The 18,668-nt window shown below is 44.9% G+C and overlaps 1 protein-coding gene across 1 annotated transcript in view; it reads left to right on the top strand.

The window, feature by feature from the left end:
• NCAPD3 (non-SMC condensin II complex subunit D3) overlaps positions 1-14,922 on the top strand; it is an 86,561-nt gene extending 71,639 nt beyond the window's left edge. The window contains exons 33-34 of the mRNA XM_044282004.1: positions 10,199-10,334; positions 14,586-14,922. Of these exons, the coding sequence (XP_044137939.1) occupies positions 10,199-10,334; positions 14,586-14,685 (236 nt within the window). The 3' untranslated portion in view covers positions 14,686-14,922. The remainder of the gene's footprint in view (positions 1-10,198; positions 10,335-14,585) is intronic.
• The last annotated feature ends 3,746 nt before the right edge of the window (positions 14,923-18,668 follow it).

The following is an 18,668-nucleotide window of genomic DNA, read 5'->3' as shown; positions in this document are numbered from 1 at the left end:
TCCGGTGTACGGACCCCCCCTTTTTTTTTGTCATCCGGAGGTTCCACGGAAAGGATGGGCGGCCTCCGAGGGGCAATTGCACGATGGATTCGGTCTGCTAATGCCTTACCGTTCTGCCCTTAAGTGTCACCGCTCGCTCCCGCTCCCCTGAGCGGTGGACGCTTCTTGGGCTTTGAGGCATCGCGCCTCGGCTGCGCAGTTGTGTAACGCGGCTTTCGATCCTCCTTACACACACAAAAATAAAAAATTCCAGGTGCATTCTTGTGTATCTGCGGCCGCTGCTTAGCCCGCAAGGTCTTGCAGGCGGCAGTTTCTTAGCTACCAGCAGGGACTCTTGCTTCCATGGGTCTGTAGTTTTTCCCTCCCCGTGGACTGCTCTTGAACGTCCCACGGTTCCTGTGTCCCCCAATGAATATGGGCGAGAAAAGGAGATTTTTGTATAACTTGCCAGTAAAATCTCGCTCTTCATTGGGGGGGACACAGCACCCACCCAGTATTGTTCGTCCACAGTTGTGGCTGTTGCTGGTTGGAACCTGGTCGGTTCTTGGCATTGTTGCTGTTCCACGTTTTTTCGTTGGTTTACTTGCTTCTCCTACTGCTTCTCACAAACTGAAGCTCTCTCTCCAGGCTGGAGGTGGTATAGCTGCCAGGGGAGGAGCTAACAGCTTTTACTAGTGTTAACGCCTCCTAGAGGACATAGGCTATACCCACGGTTCCTGTGTCCCCCAATGAAGAGCGAAAGAGATTTTACTGGTAAGTTATACAAAAATCTTTTTTTTTATATATTTTTTTTTTTTTTTTGTGAGCTCACCTCTCAAAAAACATAATGTTAATCAATCAAAAAGTCATATGTACCCCAAAATGGTGGCAATAAAAAGTCACCTTGTCCCGCAAAAAAAAAAAAAAAAAGCTCTCACACAAGATTATAAGCCAGAAAAATGGCAACACAAAAACATGATTTTATCTTTATTTTTTCTAAAAATGTTTTTTATTGTGTAAAACGTAAAGATAAAATAAAACTAGACCTATTTGGTATCGTTGCGTCCGTAATGACCGGATCTTAAAAAAAAAAAATCACATGACCTACCCAATCAAGTGAACAGTGTAAAAAAAAAAAAAAAATACTAAAATGACACCAAACTGCTTTTTTTTTGTGTCTAGACCTCCCAAAAATGGGATAAAAAGCAACCAGAAAGCCAAATGTACCCCCAAAATGGTGCCATCAATAACTACAGCTTGTCTTGCACAAAATAAGCCCTCAAGCAGCTCATTAAACAAAAATAAAAAAAAAATGCTCTTAAAGACCATGACAGGAAATTCCATTTTAGAAAATCCAGATGCCGCTCCTTCCCTTCTAAACCCTGGTTTATCCCCAAATAACAGTTTATGACCACAATTGGGGTGTTACTGTATTCAGGAGAAAGTGGGTAGCAAATGGGGGGGGGGGAGAGAATATTCTCCTGTTATCTTTAGTGAAAAAAGCACCATTTTCTTGTAAAAAATTAATAAAATAAAAATGTAATTTTTTATTTTCCTACCCAAGTATTAAAATTTTTATGAAACAGCTGTTAAGTGAAGTGCTCGTTACACCCCTTAAACAATTCCTTGGGTGGTGTAGTTTGCAAAATGGTCTTTTTTGGGGGGTTTTCACTGTGGGTTTACCTCAGGGCCTCTTCAAATGCAACATTGTGCCCAAAGACCATTCCAGCAAAATCTGCCCTCCAAAAAACCTATATGGCGCTCCTTGCCTTCTGTGCCCAAACAGCAGTATACAATCACATATGGGGTGTTTCTGCAGACTCAAGGTAATAAATATTGAGGTTTGTTTTGTTGTTAACCCTTGATGTGTTCCAGGAAATTTTTTATTAAAATGGAAAATCTGCGCAAAAAAGTGACATTTTGAAATTTCACCTCTATTTTGCTTTAACAACATTTCTAAAACCAGTTTTGAATAGTTTGAGGGGTGTCACTTCTAAAACGGGGTTATTTATGGGTTAATTCTATTATGTAAGCCCCACAAAGTGACTGACTTCAGAACTGAACTGGTCCTTAACGTTGACTTTGGAAATTTTCTTAAAAATTGCTTCTAAAATTCAAAACCTTTTTAGCGTCCTAAATTTTTTTATTACATTACTAAAATGATGCCAACATAAAGCAGACATATGGGGAATGTTAATTAATAAATATTTTATGAGGCATCACTATCTCTTAAAAGCAGAGAGATTCAAATTTAGAAAACAGTGAATTTGTTCACATTTTCGTTAACTTAACGTTTGGATTTTTTTTTTTATAAATAAAGGTAAAACATATTAACTCAAATTTATTATTAACACGAAGTACAATGTGTCACGAGAAAACAATCTCTGAATGGCTTGGATAAGTAAAAGCGTTCTAAATTATTACTGCATAAAGTGACACATGTCAGATTTTCAAAATTAGGCCTGGTCAGGAAGGGGATAAATGGCCCGGTCTGGAAGTGGTTAATTTTCCATGTTAATATCTATATTTAAACAAAAACCATAAAATCCTGCTATTTTCTTACTGACCACTAAGAATAATAGTTGGCGCCACTTCTTGGTCTGTACAGATCACTTTACTGCAGTTACCTGTGTATCTATACACAGAGGTGGTATCCTTACAGGCAGGATCAGAATGAAAGATAAGACAGGATCCACCATTTACAATAGGCGATTTTACAAGGAAAAAAATAGCTAAGATTTGACAATGACCTCTGCACAGGCCATAGAGCATGCCTAGAAGACTCTCCCATAGAAGTCCATGAGGTCCCCTCCTAACCACTGTCCATGGCCCATGTGGTTCCTGTAAAGCAATTTTTGTAATGCTTTCTAAATGCTGTTAACAGTTCAGGCAAAATGGCTGCCCCAATAATCATGTTCAGGAAATATAAGAAATAAAAACAGATTAGAAATAAAGGAAAATGTGTTACTATCTGATTTTCTCGTTAATGTTATTTGAGGACACAGCACCATGGGGTATACGCCCAGCTACCACTAGGAGGCGACACTAGATATGAAAAAGGTTGGCTCCGCCCAGGTGGACTATACCCTCTCCACAAACACTAGGCTAATCAGTTTTAGTCTAGTGTCCGTAGGAGGCGGACGCGACCTGCTCTTCTCCTGCAGGTCTTGCTGCTACTTTTTTCTTAATTTTTATTTTTTTTCTCTTCACTTTACAGGTGCAGGTTTTACCCTGCAACAGGGGGTCTTCATTGTGAAGGTCCACTTTAGTAGCACCCCCTGTGGGCACGTACCTCAGTAGTCACTCAGTTCCCCATTACTGCATCCGCAGTGGAGTACCGGTAATCTCACTCTAGTGCGAGTTTACCGAAGGGGTGACCCTGCAGCACCCAAAGACGCCAGATGGTGAGTATGCTCCCTACCATAGTTAGGGACTCCTTCCCTTCCATCCATCTATACTCCATTGGGGTCCCCCTTGGCCGTCCTTCCATTCCTCGGCCTCCTAATTACTCTAGTCCCTGGCTTGTGCCTGGACTAGGCCACGCTAGTTCCCGCCTTTTTCCTGGTATCTAGGATCTCTGTGTGGCTAATTTTCTCTCTATATTGGGGTCGCTATGACTTCTTTTCCCTCCCCCCTCAGGGCATTCCTTTCTCCCCTCCCCAGGTCCCGCGGTGTCCGCCCGCTTAGGGTACTTTTATTTTTGCCTGCGGCATCTACTTTAGTTTCTGGCTGTGACAAGGCTGCATCTGTTTTCCAATTTTTCCCTGCCATCCAGGAGTTCTATTGGGTCATTTTTCTCACCAGTGGGGGACACGTTGACGCCCGTTCCACGAATACCCTTTTTTTTTGTAGCCTTTTTGGAGCTTTTTTTCCGCTTCCCAGAACCCCAGCATCAGTCCGCCGGTGGTGCCTCATTTTCGGCTACACTATATCTACTCTAGCCGGGACTAGGCCAAACTCTTTCTTTCCCGACACTTTTTCTGCGTTCCAGGTTTTTTCTAGGGGTGTTTGCCTCCCTCATGGCCTTCTAGAGGTCTCTGCACGGAATTTCCGGTGGGAGGACGAGATGTCCTTCTTCCCAGAGGGTGCTTTCCCCATCTCCACAGTGCTCCCTGCCTGTATGTAGCGTCATTGGTGGGACGTATTATCTTGGGCCCCTGTTCGGTGGTTCATGTTGTAGCAGGTCCCCTTGCCCTCCATCCCTACCCCTGGGTTGCATCTGCTCCTGCAGTGGCTGGGGGTTGCTGTGCTATCTGCCTGGCTGGCTTGCATGCGGTGACTGGATCCTGGGCTCCAGGTTACCCTACCCTAAACTCTGTTCAAGGGTCACCTTCTCCCCACGTGGGTCCCTCACCTCCACCGTAGCCTGCGCCTATTCTCGGCTATGATGATATTTTGGCGCTCTTCTGGGAGTCCTTTGCTTCCTGCCCTCATTCCATATCAGGGGGCAGAGTGCAATAGCGGCCTAGGGTCTCCCCTCATAAGTCCCGCTCATCCCCTGCATCCTGGTTTTCTCCCAGGACGGGACTAGCACTGAGGGAAACACCTCAGGTTTCTTCTGCCTCATTGGAGGCACCATACAAAATCTCTCTGGGTGATCAAAGACAAATGTCCACTAAGGAACCTCTCCTCTCCAGGGTTGGTATCCCCTTTAGTGGATTTTCAGATGGCACTCCCCTGGTTGCAGGTAATTATCCACACAGGTAAGTCAGCTTGCCGCCTCTCCAGTAGGTGGTGCTTTACCCGCCACCATGTTTAGCACGCGGGCACACCTATGTGGTGTCCTAGGTACGTACGCCTTCACCGTCACAGGGGGGTACTTGTGCCACTTCCAATTGCTGTATCCAGCAGACTTTCCTGGTTGCAATGTATCTTCTTTTTAGCTGGGGTAATTTCACTATTACTGGGGGCTATATTTAACACACCCTCCTAGTCGGAGTGTGTTCCAGGCCACCGTATTACTTATGCAGACGCTGTAGCCAATACATCATCCTGGTGCTAGTGTGCACCACACAACCATATTACTCCCTTATCAAGCGGAGTACCTGTACCATCTTCAGATGTTATAGCCATTTCACCTGTCTGGTTCTAATGCGCCCCATGCACCATATTACTCCACTATTGGGTGGAGTACCTGTACCATCTTCAGACACTATAGCCATTTCACCTGTCTGGTACAAGTGTGCACCATGTAGCCACATTACTCTTTTATTAGGTGAAGTACCTGTACTGTCTCCAGAGGCTGTAGCCATTACACCTGTCTGGTTCTTGTGTGCATCACGCAGTCATACTACTCCTTTATCAAGCGGAGTACCTATACCATTTTCAGATGCTGTAGCCATGTCTCCACTCTCATTATAGTGTGCACCATGCAGCAAGATTACTCCCATTTTCAGGCAGAGTATTTGTATTATCTCCGAATGCTGTACCCTATTGGTACAATATGTGGCCCATACGGCTCCTGCATTACCCTTTCCTGGCTCTAACGTGTGATAGGCAATCATGTGACCCCTCTTCATGTGGAGTGATGGTGCCATCCCCAGATACTGTATTCATCACTCTTTTCTGGTTCTAGTATGCATCTTGCACCCCATTACCGTCGTCCTCGGCGGTGTATTTGTACTATCTCAAGGCGCTGTATCCGACAAACCATCCTGGTTGTAGTATGTACCTGGTAACCATATGTTCCCTCCCCCCTTCTTGGGCAGAGTACAGTTGCAATTGTTAGATCCAGTATATGGCTGCCCTGTTTGGATCTGACACCCTGTGCAGTACCTCCTGAACCAGGTCCTCTGAGTGCACCAAGTCTTCTCATTGCCCCTGTACTAGGCATGATTTTTACTTATTGCTTGACGCACTATTTAAAAAGACCTCAGTCCTGTTATGCACCAGACAACCACACTCCCTCCGCCGTTCGCAGGTTGTTGGCTATCATGCTAGGTTTGTTCTTTGTCAACCCTATAAAGTACTACTGTATTCCGCACTGCCGCATTACCCCATTTCATGTATGGCGTACTTGTGGTGTTGTTTACTGCTTCTCTGCTTTGTTTTCACAGAGTTACATGGCCCAGTCCTGGCAGAGTACCTGATCACCACTGGATGCTCTATCCTGCAAGGATAAGAAGCATTGTAAGCACCAGCCACTACTGCAGTTTTTGGGTCATCGCTGGACGTCCTCTTATATGGCTGTGACAGGACTAGTGAGCGCCACACACCTACTTGGTGGGTGGAATTTTCTGCATCTTGCTTTATCTGACATGGTCCCATAGTTCTTCCATGGTCCGGGCGTTCTTGGTACTCTTATGTTCTCTGATTAGTTGTGCTACATGACAGAAGCGCTGTTCGCTTGGGCCTCGCCATTGTCTGCACCTGTCAGTTTCTTCCCCCTTCCTTGGGGGTTTCATTGTGCTCTGCTAGCAGCTGGTTTCTACATGTCAGTGTCGGCTTACCCTGGCAAATTCTGCATCCTTTTCTGTCATATGGATGCCTGGCGATTCTTTTACAAAAATCCAGGCTGCTGTCGGGGCAGTGTTATACAGTATGCTAGTCACTACACTCGGGATGGTTGGTTAACAATTGACAATGTTTTTTGTTTTTTTCCCCCTATGGTTGTTGCTATATTTCATTTTTCCTTTAATAATCTGGCTATTATTGTCCTCATGTTGTCCAGTTCTGTGGATCCTACTTGAGCCTCTGACTGGGTAATCCTGCTTGGAGTCCCTGCCCCAATGATTCTTAGACCATTTAGCTGGCCTGTTCCCTCTGGGGAAGCTACTCATGGCATCTCTGACTGCACATGCTCTGTATGACAGCTGCTTCTTTAGGTTTGGTTCTTTTTCCTCCTGGGTCCCCATAGACTTGTTTCCCTTTGAGATTCTTACCTCTCTTCCCGTCTCCCCAGTTTCAGATCCTGGTACCTGGGAGTTTGTTGCTCCGGTTTGCATTCGTATTGGCCACTTCTGGAATGGAGCTTTCCCTCGATTTGAGAATTGTTCCTCCTTAGTGTGTTTGGAGTTCTCTCTCCTTTATATGGGAAGCATGTCTTTACGTTCCCTTCTCCTGGCCATTACCAAGTACCCCCTTCTCCCCCAGGGGTTGGCTGCTTTCTCTGGCAGGATGGGGTTTCCACCTTCTCCTAGGGTGTTTCTCTTTTCCCACCTGCCTTGCAGTGGAAGGAGGCTTGCTCCCTTCCCATGGTGAGTCTTTGCTATTCTTTCTCTCAATCGTTCAGCCTCTAGTGCTTCCTTGTTTCGTCTATACTCTGGCCTTCACATGGTGTTTGCCACAGACAGGCTATGTTTTTGTTCTAAGACAACTTAGAGTTTTTTTTGCTTGCTGGGTTCCTTTTGCTTCCAGCCCTTATGGAATTGCCTTCCTTTTGCCGAGGGGTGGTCCACAGGGTCTTCCTTTTAGCTTGTCTCCAGGAAGTTTTTTCCTTGGTTCAGGACTGCTCCTGGCCGTCTCCCACATTTTTATATTTTTTTTCTTTGGACTCTACCTGCTCCTGGAGCCTCTCTCCTCACGTCCTTAATTTTTTATCTACCATTTCATGCTATGGCCTCTCCTGGTCTTGTTGAGTCACATGGTTCTCCTGCACCTGTGTGCCCAACTTTTTGCATGAGATTTCCTTCTTGCCCTCTGGGACTGCTTTGGGACGTCCCATGGTGCTGTAGTCCCCCAATGACGTTAACGAGAAAAGTCGATTTTTGTACATACCGTAAAATCCCTTTCTCGTTCAATTCATTGGGGGACACAGATCCCACCCTTTGTTTTCATTTCTCTTTCTGTCACTGGGCTCCTGCTATTCTTCCTTCCCCGGTCCAGGACATGTTGGTTCTTTGCTTTTGTTTCACTCTCCTACTGCTATTGGTACAAATGGATTAGCCTAGTGCAGTGATGGCTAACCTTGGCACTCCAGCTGTGGTGAAACTATGACTCCCAGCATGCTCCATTTATTTCTACAGAGTTCTGAGAGCAGCCAAGCAAGGGGGCCATCTTGGGAGTTGTAGTTTTACCACAGCTGGAGTGCCAATGTTAGCCATCACTGGCCTAGTGTATGTGGAGAGGGTATAGCCCATCTGGGCGGATCCAACCCTTTTTTAAATATCTAATGTCGCCTCAGAGTGGTAGCTGGGCGTATACCCCATGGTTCTGTGTCCCCCAATGAATTGAACAAGAAAGGGAAGTTACGGTAAGTACATTCATCCAATTCTAACTGGCAGAAAACATTTTTGGTGACACATTTCCATTAACCACCAGCATGTTATGGAGGAGAGCACTGCTGCCACCGTTTGTGAGTGGTTCCCTGAGCAAGGATCTAGGGAGGCCTCGCTGATTTTTGCATACTGTGCCACAAGCTACAGTACCTCTGGAACTTAAGAGACTTTTAAACAGGGTTATGCTGGTGTAATAGTCATCCACATAGAGGTGGTAACCCTAATCCAGCAGTGGGTGCATGCTATTTACCCACTTATGCCTAGGACGGGACGGCATTCTGGGGATGATATCCAGGTGCCTTTTCCTTCGTAAATCCGGAACCTGTAGGTTTTCCCAGAGGTATTCTTACACATCTTATACATTTTAATTCCATGTCTTGCTGGGTAGGTGTACAATCTGCTGGGTTTTGGAGTGCCCGTTAATTGTAAGTTTACTAGAAATAACTAATGGATCTTTAAAAGGGGATTTATTAAAAGTAAAGGGAATTATACATAAAAGGATAACTGCCTAACTAAAGGACAGGAGCAAAGGGAACATTAGGGAAGGAAGTGCCTAACTAGCTACCTATGTGCATCCCTAAAACACCTCCCAGGTACTGTTGTAGTCAGTCAGAACAGCCTATCTATAGTCTGTGGACATGCTTGTGGAGGTTAACACCTTCCTGTAGGTGACATCCTTGAGTCCAGAACAGACTTGCAGAACAGGTCACTGCAGGCTGTGGCTCCCCCCAGGTCTGGAAGAATCATCAATCACATGTTCACTGGTGTGTTCCTCAGAGTGCAAGGCCCTGTATTGTCTCTCAGGCATGGTGCTTCTTGCTTTCCTAGATAAAACAGCAGAGTCTATTGTCTGTTGAGCAGATAAGACTTGTCCACAGCTATTGCTTTGTGCGGAGAGTTGGTTAGGTATTTACAGCCCAATCCAACTTTGCTGTAAAGGCCTGAAGTCAGGGGTCAGTAAAATGTTGGCCTTCCAAGAGCAGATATTGGTGGAATATTACCCTTTCTTTAAAATGTATAAGGGACTTGTCTATGCAAGGGTGTACACCTCCGTAAACTTGGTGCTGAAGTGGTCGAGGACTGACCTAATTTTAAATAGTCAAATCTCATTATAGCTAAATTCTTAACTAAAAAAAAAGTGTTCTAGAAGTGTTCATGGGTTGTCAGAAGTTGAGATGAGGGCTTTACACAGCCGTCAGAAGAGCAATATGCTAAAACTGAATCTAAGATACTCTAAAGCTAGGCTGAAGTTTAACCATGTAGGACAAAAACTGGTGAACTAAATTTTATTTTTTTGTCCAAAATGAGTAAAATGCAATTACTTAAAAATAAATAAATAAATGCCCCAGAAGGTGTTTATAGCCCAAAAATATATATATTTTTTTTATGCTAAACATTTTTAAACCGGTCAATTTCTGATGACACATTCACTTTAGATACCTGCTATTTTGAGTTCTGTGACTCATTTCATGAGACATTATGCACACCATCAGTGCTGAAAGCAATTTTTCATTCTATAGCACTGGAATCAGCTATTTGTGCAGTGATTAGCAAAATTAGGGTCATTTAACTGATATTCTGATCACTCCTATAATGCTCTGCACAATGTCTCTACTGCTATGCATTATGACTGTCAGACCAATGCACTAAGATGACAGACCAGTAGGTCTCTAAGCCCACACTATAAATGTACTGCGAGTTGCATGAACCTTTGTGACACCGACGAATATACATGACATGTTTACCAATGGCATGATGCCAAGTAGCAGTCCAATGCGAGAATAATGTGGTGTATACATAAGACCGAGCTGATAGGGTAGTATCAGACTTAAATCAACAGGTTTTAACATTTTGTAGTAATCTGCTGTTTTTGTTCCCTTTGTATACAATAATTGCAGTGATGGTTGCAAAGGATAGAGTTCCTCCACCTTGAATTGAAGATTGTTTCGCTGATATAAGTGACACATGGTTCAGCTGAATGCCTTATTTTTTTTGTATTGCAGGAACTATTAATAATGTAACCTTTGGAGCCGGAGTAAGTTACATTAGTGCAAACCAAACGCCAACCTCTGAAAGAAGTGTAAACTCGTCACATAGGCAAAAGCAAGATGTCCTGTGTGTCATGTCTCCAGACGAGCCGTGAGTATTATGTGCTGGTGGACTGAATGGTGGTTGTCCCAGTCACCCATTCAGAACTGCCCTTTTAAGTTTATAGTCTCAATCCTTTCAAAACCCAAACTTGATAATAAATAAAAAAATAAAATATATATAAATAAAATCAATACCAAGATGGCATGCATTGTAGCCCAAATGTGCTTTAATTTAACCCCTTAAGGACTCAGCCCTATTTCACCTTAAGGACTTGGCCATTTTTTGCAAATCTGACCAGTGTCACTTTAAGTGCTCATAACTTTAAAACGCTTTGACTTACCCAGGCCGTTCTGAGATTGTTTTTTCGTCACATATTGTACTTCATGACACTGCTAAAATTGGGTCAAAAAAGTGAATTTTTTTGCATAAAAAAATACCATATTTACCAAAAATTTAGAAAAATTAGCAAATTTCAAAGTTTCAGTTTCTCTACTTCTGTAATACATAGTAATACCCCCAAAAATTGTGATGACTTTACATTCCCCATATGTCTACTTCATGTTTGTAGCATTTTGGGAATGATATTTTATTTTTTGGGGATGTTACAAGGCTTAGAAGTTTAGAAGCAAATCTTGAAAATTTTCTGAAATTTACAAAAACCCAATTTTTAGGGACCACTACAGCTCTGAAGTCACTTTGCGAGGCTTACATAATAGAAACCGCCCAAAAATGACCCCATTCTATAAACTACACCCCTCAAGGTATTCAAAACTGATTTTACAAACTTTGTTAACCCTTTAGGTGTTGCACAAGAGTTATTGGCAAATGGGGATGAAATTTGAGAATTTCATTTTTTTGCCTAATTTTCCATTTTAACCCATTTTTTCCACTAACGAAGCAAGGGTTAACAGCCAAACAAGACTGTATCTTTATTGCCCTGACTCTGCCGTTTACAGAAACACCCCATATGTGGCCGTAAACTACTGTACGGGCACACAGCGGGGCGTAGAGTGAAAGGTGCGCCGTATGGTTTTTGGAAGGCAGATTTTGCTGGACAGTTTTTTTGACACCATGTCCCATTTGAAGCCCCCTGATGCACCCCTAGAGTAGAAACTCCATAAAAGTGACCCCATCTAAGAAACTACACCCCTGAAGGTATTCAAAACTGATTTTAGAAACTTTGTTAACCCTTTAGATGTTGCACAAGATTTAATGGAAAATAGATACAATTTCAAAATTTCACTTTTTTGGCAGATTTTCTATTTTAATATTTTTTTTCCAGTTACAAAGCAAGGGTTAACAGCCAAACAAAACTCATTATTTATGGCCCAGATTCTGTAGTTTACAGAAACACCCCATATGTGGCCGTAAACTACTGTACGGCCACACAGCAGGGCGTAGAGTGAGAGGTGCGCCGTTTGGTTTTTGGAAGGCAGATTTTGCTGGACTGGTTTTTTGACACCATGTCCCATTTGAAGCCCCTGATGCACCCCTAGAGTAGAAACTCCATAAAAGTGACCCCATCTAAGAAACTACACCCCTCAAGGTATTCAAAACTGATTTTACAAACTTTGTTAACCCTTTAGGTGTTGCACAAGATTTAATGGAAAATAGAGATACAATTTCAAAATTTCACTTTTTTGGAAGATTTTCCATTTTAATATTTTTTTTCCAATTACAAAGCAAGGGTTAACAGCCAAACAAAACTCATTATTTATGGCCCTGATTCTGTAGTTTACAGAAACACCCCATATGTGTTCGTAAACCGCTGTACGGGCAAACGGCAGGGCGCAGAAGGAAAGGAATGCCATACGGTTTTTGGAAGGCAGATTTTGCTGGACAGTTTTTTTTGACACCATGTCCCATTTGAAGCCCCTCTGATGCACCCCCAGAGTATAAACTCCAAAAAAGTGACCCCATTTTAGAAACTAGGGGATAGGGTGGCAGTTTTGTTGGTACTAGTTTAGGGTACATATGTTTTTTGGTTGCTCTATATTACACTTTTATATGTGGCAAGGTAATAAGAAATAGATTTTTTGGCACTTTTTTTTTTTTTGTTATTTACAACATTCATCTGACAGGTTAGATCATGTGGTAATTTTATAGAGCAGGTTGTCACGGACGCGGCGATACCTAATATGTATACAATTTTTTTTATTTATGTAAGTTTTACACAATGACTTCATTTTTAAAACAAAAAAAATGTTTTAGTGTCTCCATAGTCTAAGAACCATAGTTTTTTCAATTTTTGGGCGATTATTTTAAGTAGGGTCTCATTTTTTGCGGGATGAGATGACGGTTTGATTGGCCCTATTTTGGGGTGCACATGACTTTTTAATCGCTTGCTATTACACTTTATTGTGACGTAAGATGACAAAATGGCTTTTTTTACACCGTTTTTATTTTTATTTTTTTACGGTGGTCACCTGAGGGGTTAGGTCATGTCATATTTTTATAGAGCCGGTCGATACGGACGCGGCGATACCTAATATGTATACTTTGTTTTATTTATTTAAGTTTTACACAATGATTTTATTTTTGAAGCAAAAAAAATCATGTTTTAGTGTTTCCATAGTCTGAGAGCCATAGTTTTTTCAGTTTTTTGGCAATTATTTTGGGTAGGGTATGATTTTTGTGGGATGAGATGACGGTTTGATTGGTACTATTTTGGCGTACATGTGACTTTTTTGATCACTTTTATTACCTTTTTTGGGAAGTAAGGTGGGCAAAATTTCAATTTCCTAATAGTTTTTTTTTTTTTTTTTTTTATGGCGTTCACCGTGCGGGGAAAGTAACATGACCGTTTTATAGATCAGGTCATTACGGACGCGGCGATACCAAACATGTGTAGGGAATTTTATTTTTTTCATTTTTATTCAGTGATAAATGTGTTTTTTTGATTTTTACTTTTTTTTCACTTTTTTTTTGACCCAGACCCACTTGGTTCTTGAAGATCCAGTGGGTCTGATGTCTGTATAATACAGTACAGTACAATATATATTGTACAGTACTGTATTTTACTTACACTTTGTCTGAACAGATCTATGCTTTCAGCACAGATCTGTTCAGAACCATGGACAGCAGGATGCCTGAGACGGCGTCCTGTTGCCATGGGAACCTTCCCCGTCTGCTCAGTAGTGGTCAGAACTGCGCAGACGGGGAAGGGTAAGGACGGGGCTTCGGGGGGCTGCCTGGGAGCTCTCTCCCTCTCCATTCGGGGGGCTGCAAAGACACTGCAGCCCCCCGATGGGAGAGGGAGGGAGCTACTTCTTACTGTTAACTTTTTCCATACAGCGGTCCGTACGGACCGCTGTATGGAAAGGGTTAAACGGCTGACATCGCATCACCGATGTCAGCCGTTTATACCAGGGTGCCAGCAATGTGCTGGCACCCTGGTATACCCACTCTACACCAACGAATTTTCAAGGGGAGGCGGGCGGGGGATCGCGATCCCGCCTGCCGCACCGCCCGCCTCCCGCACCGCCCCCACCGCCCACAACTCCCCCCCCTGCACCACCCGCCGGCCAAAAATCATGCAGGGGTGCAGGGGGGAGGTAAAATCTATATTTGAGGTACACTAAAGTTTCTGATCCCCGCGGTCAGGGACCGCAGGGGTCAGAAACTGCAAAAAGCGCAGCAAACCGCAGGTCTGAATTGACCTGCGGTTTGCGGCGATCGCCGATAGGGGGGGGTCACATGACCCCCCCTGGCGTTGTCACAGGATGCCGGCTGAATGATTTCAGCCGGCATCCCGTTTCCATTAACCCCCGCGGCGCCGGAATCTGCATTTAAAGTTAGGACGTACCGGTACGCCCTGAGTCCTTAAGGACTCGGGAAATAGGGCGTACCGATACGCCCTGCGTCCTTAAGGGGTTAAAACATTAGTAAATGTGTTGCAAAGTTAAATAGCCATTTCCAAATGTGAAAAAAGTGGCAACCAATTTTTCAGCAGATGTTGGCACACAACTACCCGGACTCCGGGGACAGCTACAAGGGTGAGGGCCAGTATGTTTGGTAGACCACGGTTACTGTCATGACTACCTTGGGGGAGATTTAACAGAAGTGGTATAAAAGAAAACTGGCTTAGCTTATATCAACCAATCAGGACCCCTTTAGAAAATGAAAGGTGGAATCTGATTGGCTATTATTGGCAACTACAAGTTTTCCTTTACACCAGTTTTAATAAACATTCCCCACCCTCTTTTTCTTTAATCTGATCCACACTTATTCGTCTGTTTTAGTGGTGTTCATTCTCAAATCTATTTGTCTAACTTTTCTGTGATTCATTCTCTCCTTCAGAGCGCCGCAACCACGAAAGTGGAACGTGGAGTCGCCAGTGCAGAGAAGAAGTAGCCGGCGGCAGCCATCGGGGCGAGCTCCACTCAAACCAGCCAACTAGAGGGAGGGGTGTGGGTGCTTTGGCTGATGCACTAACAGTCACCTTTTCTGTACATATTTCTATGTATGACACTGCTGAACTCTTTGTATAATATTGCACTTATCCTGTAAACCATGTTGCTAAACTTTAATTACACCCCCTCCCCTCATTTTATATATAAATGTTCAGAGCTGGAGCCAAATTCTTGTAATCACTTTATAATACCATCTGCTTATTAAAAGGCTTTATTGTGGATAATTGTGTGTGGTTGGCCCAGTCTTGAAATGCTTATCCACAGGATAGGTGATGTGTCTGAGTGGCAGGGGTTCGACTACCACGCCGGAGAACGCAGCAGTCATGCATGAGTGATACTTCTCTATTCATCTACCGAAGTTAGGGGAGTACTTTTACTCCGCTATCTCTGTCAGTCCTACAGAGTTTGATACAACACCATCAGAGGCCCAAAAAACATTTCTAAGGGCTCATTCAGACGGCCATATGATGTCCGCAAAAATACTGAATACTATCTGTTTTTTGGCGGATCCGCAAAACAGATAGCATTCAGTATTTTTGCGGACCTATAGACTTAAATGTGGCCATGTCCTGATTTTCATGGACAAGTATAGGACATGTTTCATTTGTTTTGTGGAACCATAGAATAGAAAAGGGCCCTATAGAAGTGGATGGGTCAGTATCTAATCCACAAAAAAAATAAAAATTCTAAGCCATCTGAATGAGCCCTTAGAAAGTAACTAGGTTGGAGCTGGGTCCTGCCATGACTGGTAACAACATCCTTTCTTAATGATGTCAGTAGAGGAAAGGAACATCCATGGGATATCCTAAAGTAGTCCTCAGCAGAGGAGACAGAATCCAATAACCCAACCCATTTACTGCTGCAACCAAAAAACAACCTGTAAAAACATGTATCCTGGAAAACTTAGATGTTAAAGCCAAGGTGCACTGTCTAATTGGCCTGCACAGCTCAGCGTGATAACCTTCAAAAGTACAAAAAACAAAATGGCTGCACACCATTATATATGCAAACAATAGAGCTAAGAAATGGGGGTCATTCTAGATAAGTGGTACAATACCGACTATAAATAAGTATAATGAGTAATGGAAGCTCTTAGCGCACATACGTGTCGGGCCCACCTACCAGGCGTCAAGGTGGCTACCGCAGATGGGTCCCTATCACTAAAGAAACTGCCTCACTTTGGACCTACTAAAGCCTCCAATATACAGGGCTGTGTAGGAACCAGCTACAAAAGTACTCTGTAGGTGGGCCCAACACGTATGTGCGCTAAGAGCTTCCATTACTCATTATACTTATAGTCGGTATTGTACCACTTATCTAGAATGACCCCCATTTCTTAGCTCTATTGTTTGCATATATAGTGGTGTGCAGCCATTTTGTAATTATGTTTGCTTCATGGATATGCACCTGTGATTCTGAAGGTTTTAGTCTAAATTTTCTTGCAACCTTCAAAAGTAGCCATGAATTCATAAATCAATAGTAGCCTAGATAGCTGATGGAAAGCTAGACAGGCCAGTTTAATGAGGTTGTCTCACTTCAGCAAATGCATTTATCATGTAGAGAAAGGTAATACAAGGCACTCCATATTGCCTCCTTTGCTGGTTGAATTCCTTTTTCCATCACATAAAACATTGGTCGTTTTCAGAGGTTATGACCACCCGTAATCCAGCAGTAATGGTCATGCTTGCACATTATAGGAAAAGACACTGGTCTTTGGTGGCCCAGACCGTGGGCGCACAGACAGGCATGCGCAGCAGCTCCTGTACCAGCCTCTGCTGCTGCACAGATATGAGGTAGCTGGTGACCATGAATACAAGCAGTGTAAAATGTGATGGAAAAATGAATCAAGGAGGCAAGATGGACAATTAGAATAGATTAGTAAGTGCCTTGTATTAACTTTATCTGTATGATAAATGCCATTTACTGAAGTGAGGCTTGTTTCAAATTTGTTTTAAAACAGATCCGGCAGGTTGGCCAGGAACAGCTTGCCAAATCTGTGAATACTGAGTGCTAACATGCTGAGGTTCCATCCAGTCCCATTTACTATAATGGGGAACGGCAGAGATCCTGCTGAAACCCGACAAAAACTGCTGTGTGCAGCAGTATTCATCCAGCCGCCCTTCAGCAAATGTGAAACAAGCCTGAGACAACCCTTTAAGGACTCAGCCCTATTTCACCTTAAAGGGCTTCTGTCACCCCACTAAAGTGATTTTTTTTTTTTTTTTTTTTCTCGTGCGTGGCATTGGGGGACACAGCACCATGGGTATATGCCCAGCTGACACTAGAAACAAAAAAGTGTTGGCTCCACCCAGGTGGGCTATACCCCTCTGCTAGAGCCAGAATAACTCAGTCTAGTTCTAGTGTCCGTAGGAGGCAGACATGACCTGCTAGCAGGTCTTTCTGCTAATTTTATTTTATTTTTATTTATTTTTTTCCTTTTTTTTTTTTTTTTTTTCTCTGCAGGTAGCAGGGGTGGCTCCATCGTGTTCCACCTTAGTTGCCCCCCTGCGGGCGCGTACTCGGGTACCTTGCAGCCACCCAGTCCCCAACGTGACCTGCTTCTGCAGTGGATTCCGGCGGACCCACGGCTTCCGTGTTGAGTCCGCCGAGGGGGTGGTCATGCTGCGCCTGAATTAATCGGAGGGTGAGTATGAGCTTACTCCCCCCCCCTCCCTCCCCTCCCTCCCTCCCCTCCCTCCCTGTATAGCCTGGGCCTTCCTTTACTCTCCTTCCCTCGGGAGAAGCATCCTTCTGGAGCTTTTTTAATGGGGTCTGCTCCTTTAAGACGGCCGTTTTCGGCTTTCCCCCTCTCCCTACCTCAGGTGACTGTGTCCCCTCCTCTGCCTGTCCGCGGCGCTGACATTTGCTTTCTCCAGCGCTGGCGGGCAGGGGTGCCGCGCTCTCTCTCGTCCGGCAGCGCTTGGATATTACTAGAGGCCCCGGCTTTTGCTTGGCCTAGGCCGCGGTCACGTGGGCGGGCTCCGTCTCCGCCTCCTGGGCTTCCCGGGCTTCCTCTCTTGCTCCCTCCCCTTGTGGGCGTCCCTCTGGGAGGTTCCTTTTTTCCGCCCAATCCAGCGCCAGCGCGGGCTGCTGGGGGGGCGTTTCTTCTTCCGAACGGCTTCTCAGTGCCTCTGATCTGAGCGGTGTTCGCGTGCGTCGCCATCTTCTCTCTGCGCCCGGATCCTCCTGCGATCGGTTCCTGGGACACAGCACCATTGGTCGTGGTAGGCAGCCTCTGGCTGACTTCTTCTTTCCAGGTTCCACCATCCGCCATCATGTCTTCCTCTGGTCAGGCCCCCACTCCCCCCGCCGCCATTTCCACTCATTACGCCTGCTCTGTGTGTAATAGGAAGTTCCCATGCGGCCAACCTACGTCCCTCTGTGTGCAGTGCCTCGCCCCCGGGCCCGCCCAGTCCGCTCCTGCGGCCCCTACCTTGTCGGTTCTCCCGGAATGGGCTGCTACCCTGTCCCAGGCCATAGGTAGCCTTGCTAGCCTCTCCCAATCCCTGGCGCAGTCTCTGGACAGTCTCCCTGCCCAGATTGCGGCTGCCTCTGGCAGGGCCTCTACCGCTGGTGATGCGCCTGACGACAGTTCCCACCATCGCTCCGGCACTCGGTCCCGCAAGCGACCACGTACGGTCTCGGCTGGGTCCCACTCCTCCTCAGTTACCCCGGATCGCTCTCCGGTTAGGTCTGAGTCCGGTGAGATTTCTTCTTCAGCCGCTTCCGCCGCTCCTGGGGACTCCTCCGCTTCAGATTCTGAATCTGAGCGGTGTTCGGCGATGTCGGCAGCCGTGCAGGATCTCATCAGGGCCGTTCGGGACGCACTCCATGTACAGGACGTTCCCTCGTCCTCCTCCCTGGAGGCAGTGTCCTTCCGCCGCTCTAAGCGGTCCACGGTGGTTTTCCCCAATCACGAGGATCTGGACGCGCTCCTTGCCAAGGAGTGGCGTCACCCTGACCGGCGCCT

The sequence above is a fragment of the Bufo gargarizans genome, chromosome 2 (assembly GCF_014858855.1).
Source record: "Bufo gargarizans isolate SCDJY-AF-19 chromosome 2, ASM1485885v1, whole genome shotgun sequence".
NCBI classification, from domain to species: domain Eukaryota; kingdom Metazoa; phylum Chordata; class Amphibia; order Anura; family Bufonidae; genus Bufo; species Bufo gargarizans.
This window is presented reverse-complemented; position numbering and strand designations above follow the sequence as displayed.